The 22,020-nt window shown below is 41.5% G+C and overlaps 1 protein-coding gene across 2 annotated transcripts in view; it reads right to left on the bottom strand.

The window, feature by feature from the left end:
- The window catches only part of LOC136844857 (transcription factor SOX-4-like), a 216,543-nt gene that overhangs the window by 10,855 nt on the left and 183,668 nt on the right, over positions 1 to 22,020 (bottom strand). For both annotated transcript variants that reach the window (XM_067114100.1, XM_067114099.1), the window contains exon 3: positions 272 to 658. In XM_067114100.1, the coding sequence (XP_066970201.1) occupies positions 272 to 658 (387 nt within the window). The remainder of the gene's footprint in view (positions 1 to 271; positions 659 to 22,020) is intronic.

Below are 22,020 nucleotides of genomic sequence, written 5' to 3'. Positions count from 1 at the left end.
CTTAGACATTCACGAGAAATTTAATTCCTGGTACGGGACGTTCTCCTCTTACAGAAACTTACAAATACAAACAGTGCGTAGATGTGGATTTATTTTGAATTCGACCCTTTTGCTGATATGAAGGGCGTGGATCTAGAAAACCAAGTTAGCTGCAAGTTTTGTATAATCTTGATTTCCAGTCTAATTTTATAAACTGATTGAATTTCTAATCTCATATCCTTATAAACTGATGATTTATTCCTATTTTTATCTACTTATTAATTATTGGTACCTGTATGAGAGCGTTGGTGCCTTGGCGGGTCTGGATCCGGAGAGCTGCTAGGTGACGAATCGGGTGTTGTCAGAGAAGAAGCGACGCTGACTGCAGGCGTAGGGGTCAAATCGCTTCCCTGACTGCTGCCTTTAGCATTCAAGTTGGGAACCCCTCCTTGTACAAGAGGTCCTCCCCCACCGTTACCACCGCCACCAGCGCCGCCATGTTGAGGTCCAAGGGTTGGAGGCTGGGTTCCTTGGACTGGTTTCTTAGGCGGTTGTTGCTTACGACGTCGAGGTCGATACTTATAGTCAGGGTGTTCCGCCATGTGCTTCAGTCGGAGGCGTTCGGCTTCTTCGACGTGTGGTCGGCGTTCGGGTGGTGTCAGAGCACGCCATTTTTTGCCTGAAATTACAGTTTTCAGCTTCATTTTGAGTGTTTTATATTGATATTTCTACCATTCTGAACATTTTTACCATGTATTATACAACAAAGAGCACTTCGACTTATACAGTACTCTCTTCAAAATCTTAAATTTTTTTACATGGTCACGTTCCCTGTAGTTTACCCAATTTTGTGTAAAAAGATGCATTTCGACATTAACTGCATAAAATATCATATAGCATTAACATTTTTAGAAGAGATATTGAATAGGTCCTCATGCCTCTAATTTTCGGAAACCTGTCTGTTTGACTTCTGTTAAAGTTTTTGGGTTTTGACTTCAACAAGTCTGCCTCCATTTCTATGACTTGTTTCCTTTCTATTATTAACTGTAAATCTAAGATATATAGAATTTTATGAATGTTGTCACGAGAGAATAACAGTGGACTTACCATAGTATCTGCTCCCGAAATGTCTACAGTTCTTTACCCAAAACGCTCACTACACCAAGTGACTGCATTCCCAGAGTCTACAAGCCTTTTATGTCTATGATTCTCAAAGTGTTTACATTCCAAGTGCACTCTTACGTTACATTAAGGGGGCTGTTGTCCTGGAGGTGCAGACAACCCCGCCCCCACCCCACGCCAAGCACCCACCAGGCGGGGCACGGAATTCTAGGTTAGGTTAAGGTGAATTCCCGTAATTGGCATTGCCATTTTTTCCTATCCAGTAACATTGTGGAAAAGACCACCAAAATCAATTAATCAAAAAAATTTCAGGAAACTTTTTAGGCATAAACCAGACTATCAGCTTTCGGTATTCTGTTGTTTGAATTTATTACAAAACTGCACATATCTGCTTTTTATTGTTATGTAATTTTCACGTTTTATTTATTTATTTTTTTACTTTGTCTGAGACTGTAACTCTTGTTATGTGAGAATAGCAGTTTTCAGTTTTCTTTGACCCTTTTTCGCGTCATTGATTTTATATTCAGGAGGTGCATTTCAAACAAAAATACCAGAACCAGTTAGTCACTTTTATCTAATAACGATGGAAAAATTTGAACCACAAGAATATTACGTTCAGAGAAACAGTTATGTTTGATTAACCATGAATGATCATACTGTTGATATAATTGATTATTATGATATATTGTGTGGACATAAGAAATCAAGGGAAATTGCAATTTCAAAGTGGCGCATAAGCAATATTCTTTATCAAAGATTTACTTCAAATGGCGAGGAACGAGGCGCTGCTCTCATTTTATAACTGAAAGATGTAGATGTTAATAAGGACGCTCTTTTTTCGTATCTTTTTTTATTTTGTGTACATGTAAAATCGCATGGTTTTGTCCGTCTACGTTCATAACTGACAGTATTGAAATTTAGAGCTTCGTGAGAACAACAGTTGCTTTTTATTGCATCACTGAAAGCGCTCCTTCGAATTTAGAAATGTCCAAAAAATTTTGTTTGTATGGCAAACAGAGAATGCGCTTGATCCCAACCATTTGAGTTACATCACGCTCCTGCCCATGGAGAAGTCTCGCAGGAGGAGGATTTGGAAACTGTATCCTTATTTTTATGGCATATAGTCTTCTCTATGTGTATATATGTGTAACAGAGATAGAAAAATATTTTCAAGTCTGTAGTGTCTAATAACCTTGGCGTGGCACTGATCTAAATGGCGTTTTGGTCGTAGAGCGACAATGCAAAGTTAGTTTCTTGAGTAATCCATTACTGCAGGTCGAGGGTCCTCAATGAAAGAAGCCTTGATAGACTCGAAAACATGAGTGGCCAATCTGGCGATGATCTGTTGCCGACCCATGTGTTTTAAAAGTGAATAGTCGGACGATAAATAAAGAGTCCATCAACATGAAAAGTAGCGAAACGAACACATGAAAGTGAAAACACCGGAAAAAAGTACATAGCCGTAGCAATACCCTAGAGCCATGACGTCATAGAGACAGATCCTTTATAAGGGTAAGACAGAAGCAGACGAGAGCAGAGAAATGTGAACTGAGGGAGAGAGAGACTCGAGTGGTGATAAGCGGGAAGTGTCGTGAAGTTTCGCTATAGAGAACGAACTGAATCAAAGTCCAAACTGGGACTTAGAATATTTAGGACATCTCCCTCAGACAGTCAGACTCGGTAACAACACCCATTAAGAATTACAGGTGGATATTATAATCTAAGGGATAAATAAAACTAAGAAAACCAAAGACGAGCATTCTGAATCAAACCCCTAAAAGAAATTATTACCTTTTTAGAAAAATAAGACAGTTCCTCGAAACGTGGAAACACAACACAACCGCCACTCACGATCCATGTTGCCCTAGAGTGGGCTTTCCAAGGGAGATATAGCTAAAGATAAAGAGCCCCACTAAATATGTACTGTATATATATGTGTTTACTTATTTGTTGATTTTTTATATATATAATTCTTATTTATATGGGATTTTGGCCTTTCCTGTTTTTTTATATATAATTCTTATTTATATGGTATTTTGGCGTTTCCCTTCCTTATTTCTTTTTGTAGATAAAGAAATTCCAATCTATTGACCCATGGTATGACAGTCAGTTTTTCTAGGCTTATAACATAAGAATGGTGCATATACTGAATGATAATAATAGAAATAATGATGACGATGCTGATACTGCAACGTAATTTCGAGTTGTGCTTTTTTTTTTATTTTTGTACATTTTTGTTTTACTTTCAGTGGTGACAGGAAAGAACATAACTATGCTCATTTCAATAATTGGGCCTTAAATTTTGCTCAGAATTGGATAAGCCACAGTCCTGCAAGAACTATTCCTATGTGAGAAATTAGATATGAATGCATTATAGTCTTTTACGCTTTTTAATAGTTGAAGTAAATAGCATTAGCAAAACCGCTCGAATTAAATGATGATTATTTCTTTATTATCCTAAGCTTATCTTAAATCTTTTCTACTAAACTCCAAGTAAATAGCAGTAAAATTTTACAAAATTTGAACTTGTTTTATTTTGGGCATTGGACATGTTACTGTAGTTTAAACACATTGTGAATGTTCTTCAGTTAAAATATTGTTTACCTTGATCACGTTTAAAGTTCTCCCTAAGATAAAGTAGCTGTTGGGAAATAGTAAGCAAAAGTATTTTCAATTCGTTTCACATTTATCTAATAACATAATGATAACTGGGAAACTGTCAGGGTTAAAATTAAGGGGAAAATGATTTTACAATAAGAAAAAATTATTTTCTTCAATTAAAAATTGATTGCTTTGAGCAAGACGTAAGGTTCTGTCCCAGGAGGACTGAAACATCTTCGACAGAAGCGTTTGTGAGAAATATCACCAAATTATCTGCGAGTCGCATGCCAGCATCTGCGAGACCCTTAACCAAGCGAGGGAGGGCGGGAGATAAAAATCGAATGCAGCCCGAGGTTTATTTATAAGAACGACACATTTCCCTAAAGGTGCGACAAAAATCCCCCGAAAGCCCCACCAAACTCCTGGAGTCGTCCCAGCTTTGTCGTTAGGGTCGTCGTTTTCGTCGCCGTTCTCCTAACTTGCCGAGAATCATGTCGGCCATCCGAAGGAGGGATGTTGATGCCCTTCTTCTTGAGTTGTCACCTCTCCCTTTTAGGCCGTCTTGTGCAATCGGGGAGGGCAATTCGACATCCACGGAACAGCCTCCGTAAGGTGGAAGGCCAGCATACAAAAGCTCTCCAATGAATAAGTGGGATTCCTGGCATGCATCCTCTAACAAGGTTTAGCCTTGCTGACTCTCACCCCCACCCCCACCCCCAACCCCACCCCCATTGCCTTCTTACTGGCCTTCTCTCGTCGTTGTCCAGATCTTCATTTTTTCTTTTTTTTTTCTTTAGCCTCTATCGTTCTTTAGCGCTTTAGTTTTCCTTGTGTGTGTGTGTACATGTTTGCACGTCTCTCTCTCTCTCTCTCTCTCTCTCTCTCTCTCTCTCTCTCTCTCTCAATCTTAGATTTTCTTTTGGCGTGTCACTCTCTCGCTGTTGCTGTTTAATTTCCCTTTTCTTTGTTTTCTGTGTTCTCTTTCATTTTTCCTCTCTCTCTCTCTCTCTCTCTCTCTCTCTCTCTCTCTCTCTCTCTCTCTCTCTCTCTCTCTCTCTCTGTGCAGTTTTCCTTTTATGTGTGCATTTCTCTTTCTGTCTCCTTATTCTGTCGTTGCTGTATATTTTCTTTATGTTTTCTTCTTTGTTTTCCGTTTATCTCTTCGCCTCTTTTGTTTTCCTTTTGTTTTTATCTTAGCCTCATTGACTTCTTAATTTTACGTTTTCTTGCTATATATCACATCTTTTTCGTATTCCTAGTTTCTATTTTTTTTTTTTTATTTGCTAGTGTCTTTTCAGTTCATTTCATCTGAAACCTGTTCCTTCTTTCGATACTGAACTCGTTGGGTGATTTCGTCGTGGGTTCCTTCTTACTCCTTTTACTTAATTTGGTTCTTCCATTCCCTCCCCCGCTCGCCACCGCCGTACTTCTCTTCACTCTTTGTGTAACTCATCTTTCCAATTTTATTTTTTTTCTTCCCTTTGTTTATTTATGGTTCTCGTTCTGTTTTAACCTCTCTCTCTCTCTCTCTCTCTCTCACTTCTTTTTTATCATTTTCCTTCTACCTATTACTTTACTTTTATTCAGTTCTTTCATTTCATCCTTTCTTTATTATTTCTCCTACTACTCCGACGCCTTTCTTTGCTCGTCGCCCGTCCTCTTCTCTCTCTCTCTCTTCCCCTCTTCTTTTTCCTCTTACTCCTACTCCTCTCTCCCTTCTTCCTCGTTCTTTCCCTTTCCAAGTATTCATTCTTTCTTTCCCCTCTTACGTCTCTTATTCCTTGCACTCCTGCTCTCTTCCCTCCTCTTCCTCTAATTTACTTATTTTTCCCCCTCCTCTTCCTCTTCTCACTTGTCCTCCTTTTTCCTTTCCGCCTCTTCCCGCTTAATTGTTCTCTTCCTCCTCTTCTTCCTTCTATTCCTTCGTCCCTCCCCTCTCCTACTCAACCTCCCTCCCCGGTTCCTCCCCCTTCCCATTTGCTCATACTCTTCCTCCCGTCTTGTACCCGACTTGTAATTCACGACGATTATGGCCGCTGGAATGGATCTGAACCCGCTGCAAATCTCCATGGAAGAAGACAAGTTACACGGATATGTGCCTTCCCGATAGGAGGTGAATGTGTGTGTGTGTGTGTGTGTGTGTGTGTGTGTGTGTGTGTGTGTGTGTAAGATGGGAGAAGGAGTGTTGGCATGGACTGAGTGAGCTAGAAAGTGTATGTTGAAGTGAGGGGCAAAGAGCTGGATTACCTAAGTGGAGTCTGGAAGTGTTGGAGTGGTTAGAGGTATCTGGAAGTTTTGGAGTTGCGAGAGAGGGTATCTGAATAGGTTGGAAGGGTGAAGAGGTGCACTTTATGGACTGGAATAGTGAGGAGTATTTAGAATACTTTTGCAGTGGCATGCAGCATCTGGATGGGTTGAAGTGGTGGGGAGTTGCTTGGAAGAGCGCATAGCAGGGTTGTAGTGACGAGGAGGACTAGCAGCAAGGTTTCGAGTGTTGGAGGGGCTAAGATGATTGTATAAAAGGGTAGGAGTGGTGGGAAGGAGTAGCTGCGTGTGTTTTAGGGTTTGGGTAGGAAGAATGAGAGCATAGAGATATGGGAGATGTGGGAAGGAATAGCTACAAAGGTTTGAACAAAGATGTGATCATAGAACGGTAGGAGAGGTGGGAAGCAATGGCTGCAAGGGTTTCAAGGTTGCAGTAGGGAGGGTTTGATCAAGGTGGTATAGAAGAGGTGGTAAGTAGCAGCTGCGTGGGTTTGAGGAGCAAAAATATGGGTATGAAAGAATGGAAGACGTGGAAAGGAGTAACTACAAGTTTTTAAGGGGAAAGCTGATTGCATAGAAGGGCAGGAGAGTCTGGAAGTAGTTGCTGCAAGGTTTTGATGGTTGGAGTGATAAGGATGTGAGCACAGAAGTAGGTGAGGTGGGAAAAAGTAGCTGCAAGGGTTTGAGTATTTGAGGGGTGAGGATGAATGTATAGAAGGGGAGGAAAGGTGGGAAGCAGTAGCTGCAATAGCTTGACAGTTTAAGTGGCAAGGATGAGTGCATAGAAGGGTAGGAAAGGTGGGAAGCAGTAGCTGCAAGAGTCTGATGGTTTGAGTGGCAAGGATGAGTGAATAGAAATTAGTAATGAAAATCTGTGGGAATTGTTCTATGCAGATGATCTGGTGATTATGGCAGAAACTGAAGAAGAATTACAAAGAAGGGTAAGATAGTGAAAGAAATCTCTTGAATGTGATGGTATGAAGGTATGATAAAACTGAGTTTATGGTGGTTAGCAAGCAGGGAGGGGAGGTGTTATTAATCAAGGCAGAAGACGCCAAGGTGTAAAACAGGTAGAGAATTTCAAATACTTAGGATCTGCTTTAAACCAGGAGGGGTTGAAACCGAGGTTAAAAGTAGGATAACAGTAGCACGAGGGAAATGGAGGAAGGTGGCAGGAGTAATGTGAGACTGATGCATGACAAAAAAAAAAGTCAAATAAGCTGAAAATATAGGTCTGTTGCAATGTAATCAGACCAGTGATCATGTATGTTTCGGAAACATGGGAATTAAGAGTGAAGGAGGAACAAAAGCGGGGGTGAACAGAGATGAGACTGCTGAGGTGGGATTTTGAGAATTCTCTGTGAGAGGCAGAAGATATGCTGAAGTGGTAAAGATTACAGATAAAAGATAATCGAGATTAAAATGGTATGGGCACGTGGTAAGATGTCTGAGAAGGTAGGAGTGTAGAGGGCTTGGGTGGAACCTGTTGGGGGCAGAAGGTCTAGAGGATCAGATGGAGTGATAAAATGAAGAGAAGGAGGGTTTAGGTGGCTGAAGATGCTTTTGATAGGAATAATAATTGAAGAAGATGTATCAAGGCAACCGACCTCTTAGCATAGAGATAGCTGTTTGGGCTGAAAGAATATGAATGAACAGAAATGTTTGAGAGGTAGGACAAAATAGCTGCAAGGGTCTGAGTGGCAAGGATGAGTGTATGGAAGGGTAGGAGAGGTGGGACAGCGTAGCTGTAATGGTTGAGTGGCAAGGATGAATGCACAAGAATTGTTGGGGGGTGTCAGAGTAGTTCCATGTGTAGATGGATTTGAGTGGTGAGGAGTGTTCGGGGTGTGGATAAGTATGTCGAAGAGTAGATGTACAGTAGGACAGAACACTCGCAATGTTTGCTGAAGTGGGTCAAAGTAGCTGCAAGGTTTTGAGGGTTTGAGGGGCAAGGATGAGGGTAGGAGAGGAGGGAAGGAGAAGTTGCAATATTTGAGTGGTGAGGGGTGTTTGGAAATGTTTTAGTCATTATGAGGAATAGCTGAGAATGTTTGAGGTACGAGGATAAATGTACAGTAGGGTGGGAATGTTGAGGAGTAGCTGGAGGTGATTATTTTGGTGAGGAATGGATAGAAGGGTTGAAGTCTTGTGGAGTACCTAGAGGTATGTGAATCATGAGAGAGGTTTTGTTATTATTGTGACCCTGTGGCCTTGTTAGGAGGCTTATGCCATGATCATTTGTGACATAATCAGGGGACACTGGGGCACCACACTGCCGACTTTCATGAAGATCTGGTGATAAGTGTAATTGAAAAATAGTAATAAAAATAATGGGGACTAAAACAATAAACATCACCGTGATGGTGAAATTTAATAACTTAGAAAATAATATTGTAAAAGAATTTTACCTGAAGTTAGTGACCGGGTTAAAATGAAGTTGAGGAGGATCATTCAGCGTCCTCTTTTTAGTCCAGTCTTGACTTCCAACAGCTCACCTCTCCCCCTTATTCTCAACCCCAGCCTATACCCTTCCTATCATCTCCCCTTTCCGTTGCTTCTTCCCACTTGCTGTATGAACGCTCTCTCAAGCTCTACTTCTGTTTGATTTATGATCTTTACTACCCGTGGGAACAGGTAACGGCGGTGTGTGTGTGTGTGTGTGTTTGTGTTTGTGTGAGTGAGCATTTGTTTGCATGTGTGTGTGCATGTGTGTGTATGTGTGAGAGAGAGAGAGAGAGAGAATGCTTGCGTAAACATTTATTTTAGATGTTTCCAGAAGGCTGCAACGCAATGTGTTCTCCCTTTCTCTCTCTCTCTCTCTCTCTCTCTCTCTCTCTCTCTCTCTCTCTCTCTCTCTCTCTCTCTCTTTCCAGCAATATAGATCATACTAGTTTTAAAAATGTTCGATATTTCTGAAATAACTACATTTTGCAATACTCCAACATTATGGTAATCTTATGAGTGACAGTATATCTATCTATATATATAAAATTGGATGTGATGTGAGTGTATGCCAGCATAACTCTGAAATGCATTGAGGAATTTCAACCAAACTTCGTATCCATGTGACTTGCTATCTTTAAAAGAAAAATGTCGGGGTAAGACATCACTAGCACCAAAGGGGGTGGGGTTGGGAAGGGCTTCTCTGAAACAAGGCTGGTTCTGCCCATAGGTTTAGTAACTAAATAAACTCTCCGAATTTATCATACCTCAAGTCGGTATGCATATGACTTACTATCTGGAAAAGAATACTGTTGGGGCGGGGGTTAAGACATCACTGGCACCTAAGGGGGTGGGGCTGGGAAGAGGGTGATATGTAAAAATAATAAAAAAGTCAGCTATTAGTGTCTAATCCACAGTTTTTGAGATAGCTGAGATGATTGGTGACACTCCCAACACCCTTCAAGTCCAAGTTCAACCCTGATTGGAAGGAGGGTGAGAAGGGGTGAAAAATAAAGTGTCAAAAATTACAGATATTAGTGTCTAATCCATAGTTTTTGAGGACATTGAGATGGAGAGTAATACTCCCAATGCCCTTTAAGTAAAAGATTAAACCCGATAGGAATGGGGGTTGAGAAGGGTTGAAATATAAAATATCAAAAATGCTAGGCAATGTAATTGAAGCAACTATCTTAACAGGAAAGGGAGAAGTGATAGAGAGAGAGAGAGAGAGAGAGAGAGAGAGAGAGAGAGAGAGAGAGAATACAGGGGGTGTTAGGGAGGAGAAAGAGGGAAAGAGTGAGGGAGAGTTGGAGAGAGAGAGAAACAGAGAGTTTATCAGCTGTCATTCAGAGTTTTCCCAGGCAATGCTGGGTGGGTCAGCTAATGTGTGTATATATATATATATATATATATATATATATATATATATATATATATATATATATATATATATATATATATATATATATATATATATATATATATATATATAACAGGGTGTTTCAAATTAGAGCTGCCCCCTCTGCAGCATAAACTAAAATTGATATGGACAAAAACAAAAGTAATTCAGAACAGGTATTTATTTAAGTTTCTCTCTGAGTATTTAATATTTTATGTGGTCTCCATCTGCCTGTACCACAGCCTGCATTCTTGAGGGTATGATTTCAGCAAATCGCAAAAAGCTGAGACTCAAATTCCATTTCCTGAGCACTTCGGTCGCCTCTCTTCACAGGTCGTTGAGGCTTGGTATACCATCATAGTTCACTATGTGCATGCTTCAACACGATCCTTTAAGATACTACCAATGTTTTCACACACATTAAGGTCAGGGAGCTACCTGGAAATTCACTTGACCAGAAGAAATCGATACCACTGTTTCAAAGCAGCTCCTGTGTCTGAAGAGCCTTGAAACATGGTGCCTTATCATGCAAAAATGTGACTTCTTCAACAGATAACACATTTTCAGGATCTTTGAGGAAAGGAAATACTCCACCAGTATGTAAAGTTTCTCTGAAGTATTTGCCATTCCATGACTGTCCTTTTTCTTTGATGATCCACATTAACTGTTTGGCTGTGAAACAGAGAAAAATTCCCAAACATTCAGGAAATTTCACAACTTGACAATAGCGCACGTCATCACTGATATCATCCAACTTTGCAGCCCAAATGATGTCATTTTTACGATTTGGCTTCCTGACTGTGTAAATGAAGAATTCATCTGATGCGGCAGCATGGAGAAAGTCAGCTTCATCCCAGTCTTTAAGAAATCAACCACAAAACCATGCACGGTCTTCTCTCTGTTGCTGAGTGATGTTGGGCTTGCTGGTAACATGAAATGGCTTGATGCCAGATTTTTTCAACTCACGATATACAGCACTATAACTTCTCTTCTTTCCCCTTTTTGTTTCTAGTTCAAGTGCCCATTTACGTAAAGACTTTCTTGGTCTACCCACTGCCTCAACTATGATGTCTTTTGACTCCTGAGAAAGGACTTCAGGCCTTTCAAGATTCTCACTCTTTTCACATGACAGTCATATGGATTTTTGTTCCAGTTTCTTTTAACAAAGGATTCATCTCTTTTAATGTATTTAGCTATCCAGGAACGTGAAATGAAGGATGCGCCAGCATCCCTGGCCTCTTTGAAGGTTATAGCCCAGATTCGGTCAATCCATCTCATTTCCTCCGAGTCGTTAGCCATAGCTGTATCTAACTCAGTCACTCAGTCTGAAAGTACAAGAAATGTGAAATGAAAAATAGCTTAATAGAAACTTAAAATAATGTACTTGGAGATAGGCTATAGCAGAGAACTTCATAACTTTCCATTTATTCTGTAGGAGGGGCTCTATTTTTCAAATAAACATCTCTATATATATATATATATATATATATATATATATATATATATATATATATATATATATATATATATATCATATATATATATATTGTATATAAATATATATATATATATTTATGTGTGTGTTTGTGTATTATATACATATATATATTTTATATTATAAATATAAATATTATACATATATATATATATATATATATATATATATATATATATTATATATTATATATATATATATATATATATATATATATATATATATATATATATATATATATATATATATATATATATATATATATATATATATATATATATTATATATATATATATATATATATATATATATTATATATATATATATATATATATATATATATATATTATGTATATATATAAATATATATATTATTATGATTAGCAAGAATTCTTCCAAATTGCCTCCCCCTCCTTTGTTGTGGTTGGTTGTTCTGTTGTGTTTCATTTACTGCCAGCGGCCGATCGATAGACCATCTGTCTATCGACTTAAAAACAAGGGTTTAAAAGATTAAAGGCGCTCCCATTTTTGATAAAGATCTTTCCTTCGAGGCAAAAGTAATCTGGCTTGGGTGTCTCTCCTACAGGCCAAAACCTCCCCTGCGCAGCAGGTGCAATGAGTCAAACATCTGTGTTGGGCGCCCCCTGCCCCATAGGAGGGGATAAAAGCAAAAGCCCACGAGGTCTCGACACACACGCGGGCTGGAAGATATGGAATGAAGACGTCTCAACACCTGGCCCCATCGATGCCCTTTGCATCCTAACCACGTGGCCCTTTCCAAAGTATACTTTTCCTCGTGCCCTTCGACCGTTTTCCAAGTGTTCTCCACACGCCTCGAGCCCACACGCCATTGCTTGGAGTTTCGAGGAGTCCCCATCGCCTTGCCCTTTACGGAAGCCCTTGCATCTCACCACGTGGAAGAAACTCGCCCTCGAAATCGCAAGTCATCCACGGACTGCCTTCTACGCGCTCGGAAAATCTGCTAAGGTAAAGTGCCCTGAAGAGCCCCATTTCAGTCACGCTTTGTCTCGTAATATTTTCTTAAAGAGAAAGCCAGAAATCTCCTTGTCTAATGTCCGTGCGCCTCTTGCATCGGCAGTATTAATTCTTTATTACTCCTTTGGCACCCTCAGTGCAGCTTCGAATTCATTATTCTTTTGTCTATTTTCATTACTGGCGTATAATGTGCATATCTCTCATTTCAGAGGGATCCTATTTCGTGAAGCTTCTCGGACTGTGTCTGGATCCCCAGTTTCATTCAATCCTGTTTCATTCAATAGTAATCTACTTGAGTTCCTCTTTCCCGTACTGATGTCATTTATGTAAATACACTACTTTAAATGTGCCCACGTGTTTTACGTAATATTTCCCTCAGTAACAAGAGCCCTATGCTCATATGAAATTCTCCTTTGTTTTCCTCTCTTTTTTTACGTTTTCCTGTACCCACGAAGTCAGAATCACAAGGCTAAATTACCTTAAATTGTTGCTACCTGTCTCACAGAGCATATTTCAAACTAAAACCACGGAAAAACGTAAAAATGGCGACCTGGCCATAGATCTCGTTTTGCAGTTGTAGTTCCCTAGTGTTGCTTTATTGCATTTGCAACTTGCCAGATCAGCTATTAGCAAAGCTAAGCTGGGTACGAGACAATTACGAACCTTTGTGTAAAACCAGCACACAGATCCAGAAAATTCCACGTAAGTAATGTGTTAATCTTAGCAAAACCTTTTACAATCGTGACTGTTCCTAGGAATTAGAAATAGGGACGCATGTAATCACTGAGAGAAAAGAACCGCCGTATTAGATTTGTTAATGCATGCCTTTCAGGATAGGTAGTTAGAAATAACCAGTGCTAACCATCCTTTGCTTCGAGGAATAGTGCGAAATTCCTCTGTGTTAAAATCTTGCCATTTCTTTGTTAAATAATCCTGTGTTAAAATCTTTGCCATATTCTTGCTTCGAGGAATAGTGCGAAAGAAATTCCTCTGTGATAAATTTTACTTCGCATTTCGAATTAGCGAACTGTTATTTAGGCGCGAATAAAATTCCCACGTGGGACACGACGAAGTCAGCTTGCATTGCTGAAAATTCTCTCAGTGTAGTTAGAATTCGAGTTAGGTGTTAGGAAAGCGAAATTTAAACTCCGCTTATAGGGAAAATTACTAGGCCGTTGTACTGTTATCCTCTCAGACGACTGGGAAATTCCCCGGAATCCCAGACGGTCTATACATATACGGGTTCATTCACACAGAATCTAAAAATAACTCCGGTGTTGGCCAGACGACCTGCACCCTCCCGCCCCCCATGCCCGCGTGTGTAGCAATTTTTTTCCCCCATTCATTTCCCAGCAAACATTTTCTTTGGGTTTCCCGTTAGTAATTTCTAAGTCCTAAGGGACGAATCGTAATTCCAAGTCCTAAGTGACTCCTAAAATTCTACGTCGTACGTGGCGAGAATTCCTCCAAATTCCACAAATTCCAAGTCCTCAGAGACTCCTAAAATTCTACGTCGCACGTGGCGAGAATTTCTCCAAATTCCAGTCCTCAGAGACTCCTAAAATTCTACGTCGCACGTGGCGAGAATTTCTCCAAATTCCAGTCCTCAGAGACTCCTAAAATTCTACGTTGCACGTGGCGAGAATTTCTCCAAATTCCAGTCCTCAGAGACTCCTAAAATTCTCGTCGCACGTGGCGAAATTTCTCCAAATTCCAGTCCTCAGAGACTCCTAAAATTCTACGTCGCACGTGGCGAGAATTTCTCAAATTCCAGTCCTCAGAACTCCTAAAATTCTAAGTCCACTTTGAGACATTAATTTCTCCAAATTCCAGTCTCAGAGACTCATACAAAATTCATTCTCTATCTAACATCTAGAACAACATTCCTTAACTTTCCAAAATTAAGTCCTTTTGAGACATTATCATAATGTAGTTCACACACATCTAAGCCCCTATTAGACAGATCATTCTAGTTCGTTAGAACAACCCTTAACTTCACGCTCCAGTCGACAATCCGAATTTTAACAAAAAGTCTCAACTCAGACTTACGAATCACCTGTCTTATTCAGAACAGATCCATTCTCCTGCAGTCTGAACAACCACGTCTTTCAAGATTCATCCAATTGAGTTTTTCAACAACCTGAGTCTTCTCAGACATATCATATACCCATTATTTCAAGATGGCTAATACCAGAGCCCAACAAAACGAGGATTTCAAATTCTACATGTCCGCTGGGAAGGACATGGGACTATCGGGCAAGATCTGAGAGCATGGGTTCAAGAACGAGTGGACGATGCTGCATGGAGAGAGCAAGAGAACGTGAGAGAGAGGGAGAGAGCGTGAAGAGAGGAGAGAGAAAAGAATTGCCCAAGAACAACGGGAGGAAAAGAACGTGCAGAGAGGAGAGAAAGAACGTGCAGAGAGAGAGAGAGAACGAATTGCCCAAGAACAACGAGAGGAGAGAGAACAGAATCGCCAAAGAACAACGGGAGGAAAAAAGAACGTGCAGAGAGGGGAGAGAACGAACGTGAGGAGGAGAGAGAGAGAACGCGCCCATGAGCTCCAGGTGCTAGAACGACAGCACGCCACCCCCGCCCCTGCCACGGGAATGAGTGCCCTCAGCCAAGCTCACTCGTTCATGCCAAAATGGACGGAGTCCGAACCTGAAGTATGGCTTGAAAGGGCCGAACGAGTCCTGGAGTGCTGCGATCTCTCCCCCGCGGAACTCTCCCTTGTTCTCACTAAATTCCTGGGCGGAAAGGCCCTCGTTGCCTACCACGCCCTTCCCGCAGACGATCGGGGAAACTGGGAAGCCGTACGCCAAGCAGTTACGAAGGCGTACGAGATTACCCCCGAGTGGTGGAGGAGACGTTGGAGAGAGCAGCCCAGAGAAGCAGGCCAGACTTGGTCCGATTGGGCGTACCATTCGAGCGGCGTTGACAAAATGGCTCGATTCCTCGGCGAGCCACTAACACCGCCGAGGCACTCGAGCTGTTTAAATTCGAGCATTTCCCGCGCCACGCCCCTCCTGCCCTCGCCACTCATATAGTGGAAAAAGCCCCACCAACACTCACCGAGTGTTGCCGAATAGCAGACATGTGGGAAACTCACCACCCTCAAGAAGGATCCATGGGGCGGAAGATAAATCCCCCGTCCCTCCTCGGAGGTTCAAATTCCCACAAAATGGGAACTCAAAGCCCCTAACTTGCCATTATTGCAAGAAAAACGGGGCATTCCTCCGAACAGTGCCGGAACAAGAAACCGGCTCCTCTCTCTCCGGAAAACCGACAAATAACTCGCCTACGCCCTCCACAGGGCAGCGGGAAAGACTTTAGCCAGACCTTTTGCACGGAGTGCAAGGTTTATGGCCATTCTCCCGCATGGGCAAAATGCCCACGCAATAATAAATCAAATACTCCCACCGTCGCCTTGGCCGTCACAGATCCCACATCATTAGGCCCTCCCGCCGGGGCCTGTATACGTGGCCCCTCCACGAGGGTATGCAGCCAGCCACGCGAGTCACTGCTTTCGAGGACTCGGGCGCACAAATCTCCCTCATCCGAAGGGACAGAGTTCCCTACGGAGCTATTGTCAATAGACGAAAACTCGTCACGATCGAGGGAATAAATCAATTTAAAATGATACTCCCTTACGGTCCAATTGAGAGTCTCAAGACCTCACCAATCCAAAATTTGCGATCTTGCAGTAGCAAGCCATCTCCCCGGAGGCTATGACGTCATCCTGGGACAGGACTTTCAGTCCCCACCGAAATCACGACAATCTAGGGGTCCACATTCCCCGAATCATTCCGCGGGCACATGAGTAATCCTCCCCCGCTTCTCCCTCAGTCAAGACTGGCGCCCCCTGGGTACCAGGAGGACGTGCAGTCCCCACCAGTGCCACCTGAGTACGATGTACAGTGGCCCCCTCGATCGGTTCCCGATCCAATTCCAGTGCCCGGCCCTGCCTCAGTGCCAGTGCCAGGGCCAATCAGAATCTCCCTTCAGGAGATGCCAAATTCCTGCCGGTGCCACTTGCATGCCCCCGAGCAGGGCCAAGCTTCGTCCGTCCTGACCGACGAGCCCAAGAAACCTCTGATAGCGCCTGACTCTGCCCCTAGTGCCAGCGCCAGAGCGCTACGCCGATCCCCATTCACGGGATCCAACTCAGGACCCCTCTCTTCCCCGGCCTGGCACCGCTACCAGCGCCGGTCAGAGAGACGGTTCCTCCCGACCACCGCGGAAGCTCACCTGCAGGTGCGGCCGCAACCCGTGCCTGAGCTGGTCATCGTTACCTGCGAGCCGCTCACGCCACCCCGACCGCCCTCCTCTGCTGCCTCAGCCCATCGCCGACGCAATTGCAAGTCAGGATTCTGCCATATCTCACTTGGCCGATGAACTACAAGAGCCGCGACGGATCATGGTAGAACCCGCACGACGGAACACTCCCGCGTCAGCTGTCGCATCAGCAGGCCCAGGTGGTACTCCATGCCGCCCTCGGACGCGGGCCCTCCGCTTCCCCGGCCGAGGACGACTGTCCCATTAAGAAAGACTCGAGGCGAAAATTACCACACGGCGTGGGAATTTCCAGGTAATTTACAAAGAGCTCTAGAGCTCCCCATGGCACCTGTGCCACCATTTCATCTTTCGAAGGTCTTGGCACCCCTAATCCAGAAGGGGATGTCAGACCCTCCTCTATCTTCTTCCGTTCCTCAGGAACTGCTATCTCTTACCATCCTCTACTAATCTTCCTTAAATTATCCCCACAAGAGGCAATTAAATACGGGATACCATTCCCACACAATGTATAAATCATTAAGAATAACAGAGTGAGAAGTGGCACGCCCTTGCGCCCCATACCTTGGCACCGCCGTGCGTGTCAGCCCCTCCTGAAGGAGTCGCGCCCTTCGGGTGCACTTTCCTCGCCCTGGGACTGAAGTGATAGTCCGGCCGTAATTTATAGGCGAAGGACGATAAATTCCGCCTAACACAATAAAACCCTCACTCTTTTCCCTTAGCTCTTCTGCCAATATCATTTACTTTCTTTTAGTCATTTAGTTATCTTTATTTTAATGAATCGCGAGTCATAAACTCTTGCCCTTGTGATTTAAATGCCCCTTTTTTACGTAAGCTCTGAGGGACGTGTCCCGCCTTTCATATGCGTCAAGTTTCATTCGTAACGTCTTGGTAATTTTCCTTTTGTTATTATTATCCCTTTTCCCCTTCCATTCCTTCCAAGATCTCTGTTTGTCCTACCCCACATCTTTTGTCTGCTCGCCCGTCATAACATTGAGTAGGCAGTGGACGATAAAATTAGCGTAGTTTAAGGTTAGCGAATTAAAACCTCGCGAATACTCTCGCCCGCATACAGCTGTCAAAACCGTGTGGGGTCATCCTAAGCAAAGTAGCGTTAAAAACGAAGATAAATTATCAATGCGAATATGTATAGTCATTACAGTATCGCGTAAACGGGATGTCATTTACAAAAATAAACGCTGTTTTTCATTTACACAGCCTCTTCAAGGCAGATTGTACTAACCGCATGCATTTTATCTAAAATTAAGTAACCGTGTATTTTAATTCTTGAACAATAACCTTTCTTTTCATTTGTTGGCCATAGCCTCATATACGTGGTCCTATAATCTTAATTAATTCACAATTGTTCGAGTCACATTTATAAAGTTACCAGTGGGTAACCAAATCTAAAGTAATTATTCTTTTGCAAGTGTTTAAATCACTTTGCGTTCTGTTAACGAAAATTGTCCCAATGTGTTATTAAAAGTAATGTCACAGCTTCATAAAACCCTTAGTAGTAAAGTTCATTGCAAGGCAGAATGTAGAGTAACGTAAAGCATTTGCCGCTCATTCTGAATATCGATGTACACACCCGAAGGAGGTATGTACATCATCTTGTATGGGGAGGTATTATGATTAGCAAGAATTCGCTAGCAAATTGCCTCCCCCTCCTTTGTTGTTTGTTGTTCTGTTGTGTTTCATTTACTGCCAGCCGGCCGATCGATAGACCATCTGTCTATCGACTTAAAAACAAGGGTTTAAAAGATTAAAGGCGCTCCCATTTTTGATAAAGATCTTTCCTTCGAGGCAAAAGTAATCTGGCTTGGGTGTTTCTCCTACAGGCCAAAACCTCCCCTGCGGGCAGCAGGTGCAATGAGTCAAACATCTGTGTTGGACGCACCCTGCCCCATAGGAGGGGATAAAAAGCAAAAGCCCACGAGGTCTCGACACACACGCGGGCTGGAAGATATGGAATGAAGACGTCCTCAACACCTGGCCCCATCGATGCCCTTGCATCCTAACCACGTGGCCCTTTCCAAAGTATACTTTTCCTCGTGCCCTTCGACCGTATTCCAAGTGTTCTCTCCACCGCTGGCCTGCCTCGAGCCCACACGCCATTGCTTGGAGTTTCGAGGAGTCCCCATCGCCTTGCCCCTTTACGGAAGCCCTTGCATCTCACCACGTGGAAGAAACTCGCCCTCGGAAATCGCAAGTCATCCACGGACTGCCTTCTACGCGCCTCGAAAATCTGCTAAGGTAAAGTGCCCTGAAGAGCCCCCATTTCAGTCACGCTTTTGTCTCGTAATATTTTCTTAAAGGGAATGCCAGAAATCTCCCTTGTCTAATGTCCTTGCGCCTCTTGCATCGGCAGTATTAATTCTTTATTACTCCTTTGGCACCCTCAGTGCAGCTTCGAATTCATTATTCTTTTTGTCTATTTTCATTACTGGCGTATAATGTGCATATCTCTCATTTCAGAGGGATCCTATTTCGTGGAAGCTTCTCGGACTGTGGCTGGAATTCATTCAATCCCGTTTTCAGGATAGTAATCTACTTGAGTTCCTCTTTCCCAACTAATATCATTTATGTAAATACACTCCTTTAAATTTGCCCACGTGTTTTACGTAATATTTCCCTCAGTAACAAGAGCCCTATGCTCATATGAAATTCTCCTTTGTTTTCCTCTTTTTTTACGTTTTCCCGTAGCCACGAAGTCAGAATAACAAGGCTAAATTACCTTAAATTGTTGCTACCTGTCTCACAGAGCATATTTCAAACTAAACCTACGGAAAAACGTAAAAATATATATATATATATATATATATATATATATATATATATATATATATATATATATATATATATATATATATATATATATATATATATATATATATACAGGAACAGGGAAATACTCCATAAACATATCTATAGAGGGAAGACGGAGAAAACTACACATCACTAGGTTGTCTTATTTATTTTTTTATTTTTTTATTTTATATCCAACGTTTCGTAATTATGTACAAAATTACATCTTCAGGGCTGTGCATAAGAAAAGATAAAAGATTAATTATAGGTACAGTCTTAGAATACATTTAAAATATTACAGTAAGAATGAAATAAAAATAAAAATACAGCCAACCTAGAGGTGAAACAGTAAGGAACTAAATGGAAAGAAACCACCACAGTAAGGAGTTAAGCTAAATACAGTTGACCAGCGGATGTATGGGTATTTAATGATGGTACAAGTTTTTTTATAAATAAGACAACCTAGTGATGTGTGGTTTTCAATCCGTCTTCCTCTGATATATATATATATATATATATATATATATATATATATATATATATATATATATATATATATGACTATATATATATATTATTGACTATTCAACACTTAAACGTGTCAGCTGACATTGCTAGTCCCTGTTAACGAAATAGCTAAATGTTGAAAAAGATATTTAAATAATGAGAGAGAGAGAGAGAGAGAGAGAGAGAGAGACGTGGGAGGGGCCATGGGAAAGGTTAGAAAAGGTGGGAGTCAAGTGAGAACTGCCGCTAACCTACCTCTCTCTCTCTCTCTCTCTCTCTCTCTCCGTCGATCCTTTTTCCCATTCTCAGTAAGCTACTTTCTACTGATAAACAAAAGAAAAAGTGCGATGTGTTGAGAGCTCTCAACTGAGCTGCTTCAGTATGGTTATCATGAATAACAACAATGATATATATAATAGTAATAATGTTAATCTGAATGTTTGTTTGTCAGCCCCCATTGGACGTCCACGCCTGTTACAGTAGGCTTCTCAGGTCAGTTGCAAGTTTCTAGGCATAAACAACTGCAATAATGGCAACGAGAATATACAGTAGCTCTTTGTTATTTTGTGGTGAATTGGGACCAGTGTCTTAAAAAAAAATTCTTGTGGATCTGTGGAAATTAAGCAGTCTTGTTTTGCTGACCTGTCCTACCACCCTGTCATGTGAGGACTTGAAAATCTCTATTTTATTATTTACATTGTAAAAACAAGCAGTTGCAAGAGTAGCCATGGACATTATTTTCTAGGCGTGTCATAGTCACGCTTCATGGCCTGTGTTTCTGAATTTGTGGAGTTTTCGGTATGGAAGAAATTTTGGTGCATAATTATTGTGGAATGTTATTGTCATGTGCCCTTTTTAATCACGCACATGCTTATTTCTGTAGCCTGATATAACGTACATTTAGCCCGCACGTGCATCATATGAGCAGGTAGATTACTAACCTGATCAACTAAAGGTATTTTTCAGTTATCGACGTGTTCAGGGATGACGCATTTTCTTTATTCGAAGTTGAACTCGCATGCACTCGCGAATGCGTGCATGCGTAGGATGTCGAATGGGCACGTGGGCAGGATATCGAATTGATTAACTAAGTGATTGATACTATTGCTAAGGTCACCAGCATGTAAGGAAAAAACGCACGTACCACCACGCTTAAAAGGGAAAGTTTATCCACCAACCATTACCGTCATCACCGGGTAGTCTCGTTTAAAAAAATACAAAAAACAGCGAAGTGTAAAACGGTCACGTCCAGGTGTTACACCAAAACCAAACCCGGTGATCGACGACGTCGGTAAAGGCGGCTGCCTGTCTGCAAGAGATGGCCAGGAAACAGTTGCTATCGCTGTCGCTGTTTCGGTCGATTCGTTCGTCTTTTGGTCTTTGTGATGGGACGGCCACTGATTTGCTTGTATGCTTGCTTTACTCTGTGAAGTTTTCTGTGTATCTTGTACTTTTTCTTTTTAGAACACTTAAAACAGATTTTAACTTGAATATTCTTACTATACAGTATATATATATATATATATATATATATATATATATATATATATATATATATATATATATATATATATATATATATATATATATTATATATATATATATATATATATATAGTAAATAAAAGATTTAAGCGTAATATATTGTAAATAAAAGATTTACAGTATTGTATACGGAAGGGGCATAAATTTTAAAATGAAAACAGGAAAAAGTAAGCAAAGCAAAAATAAAAAACAGTCGTAACGTTCTTCTGGACTGTGTGACATTCCACGGTACAGCGACGGCCCTGACATTTGGCCACCTTCTGGTCGTTGGTCTCTTGCGAGAGGGAGAGAGAGAGAGATAGTGAGAGTCTATTGGGTGCCATGTTGGGCCAGCTACCGAATGAATTTTAACCACCCTAACTAAAGAAATGTGAAGCCCTGCCTCCCCGGGACGTCCCCTCAATTACGTTTGGCTGGTTGTGTAGGGTAACGCGAAAGGATTTTCTAAGGTGTCGTTAAAATTAGGCGGTTCGCTTAAAAAGAAATGTTCCAGGTCGGGGTTTTATTAGGCAAGACGAAGTAGATGGCGAACGTTACGTTTCTGCTGCAGCGAAAAGAAAGTGAAC

The sequence above is a fragment of the Macrobrachium rosenbergii genome, chromosome 13 (assembly GCF_040412425.1).
Source record: "Macrobrachium rosenbergii isolate ZJJX-2024 chromosome 13, ASM4041242v1, whole genome shotgun sequence".
NCBI lineage: Eukaryota > Metazoa > Arthropoda > Malacostraca > Decapoda > Palaemonidae > Macrobrachium > Macrobrachium rosenbergii.
Note: the sequence above shows the minus strand (reverse complement) of the source record. Positions and strands in the feature narration are given on the sequence as shown.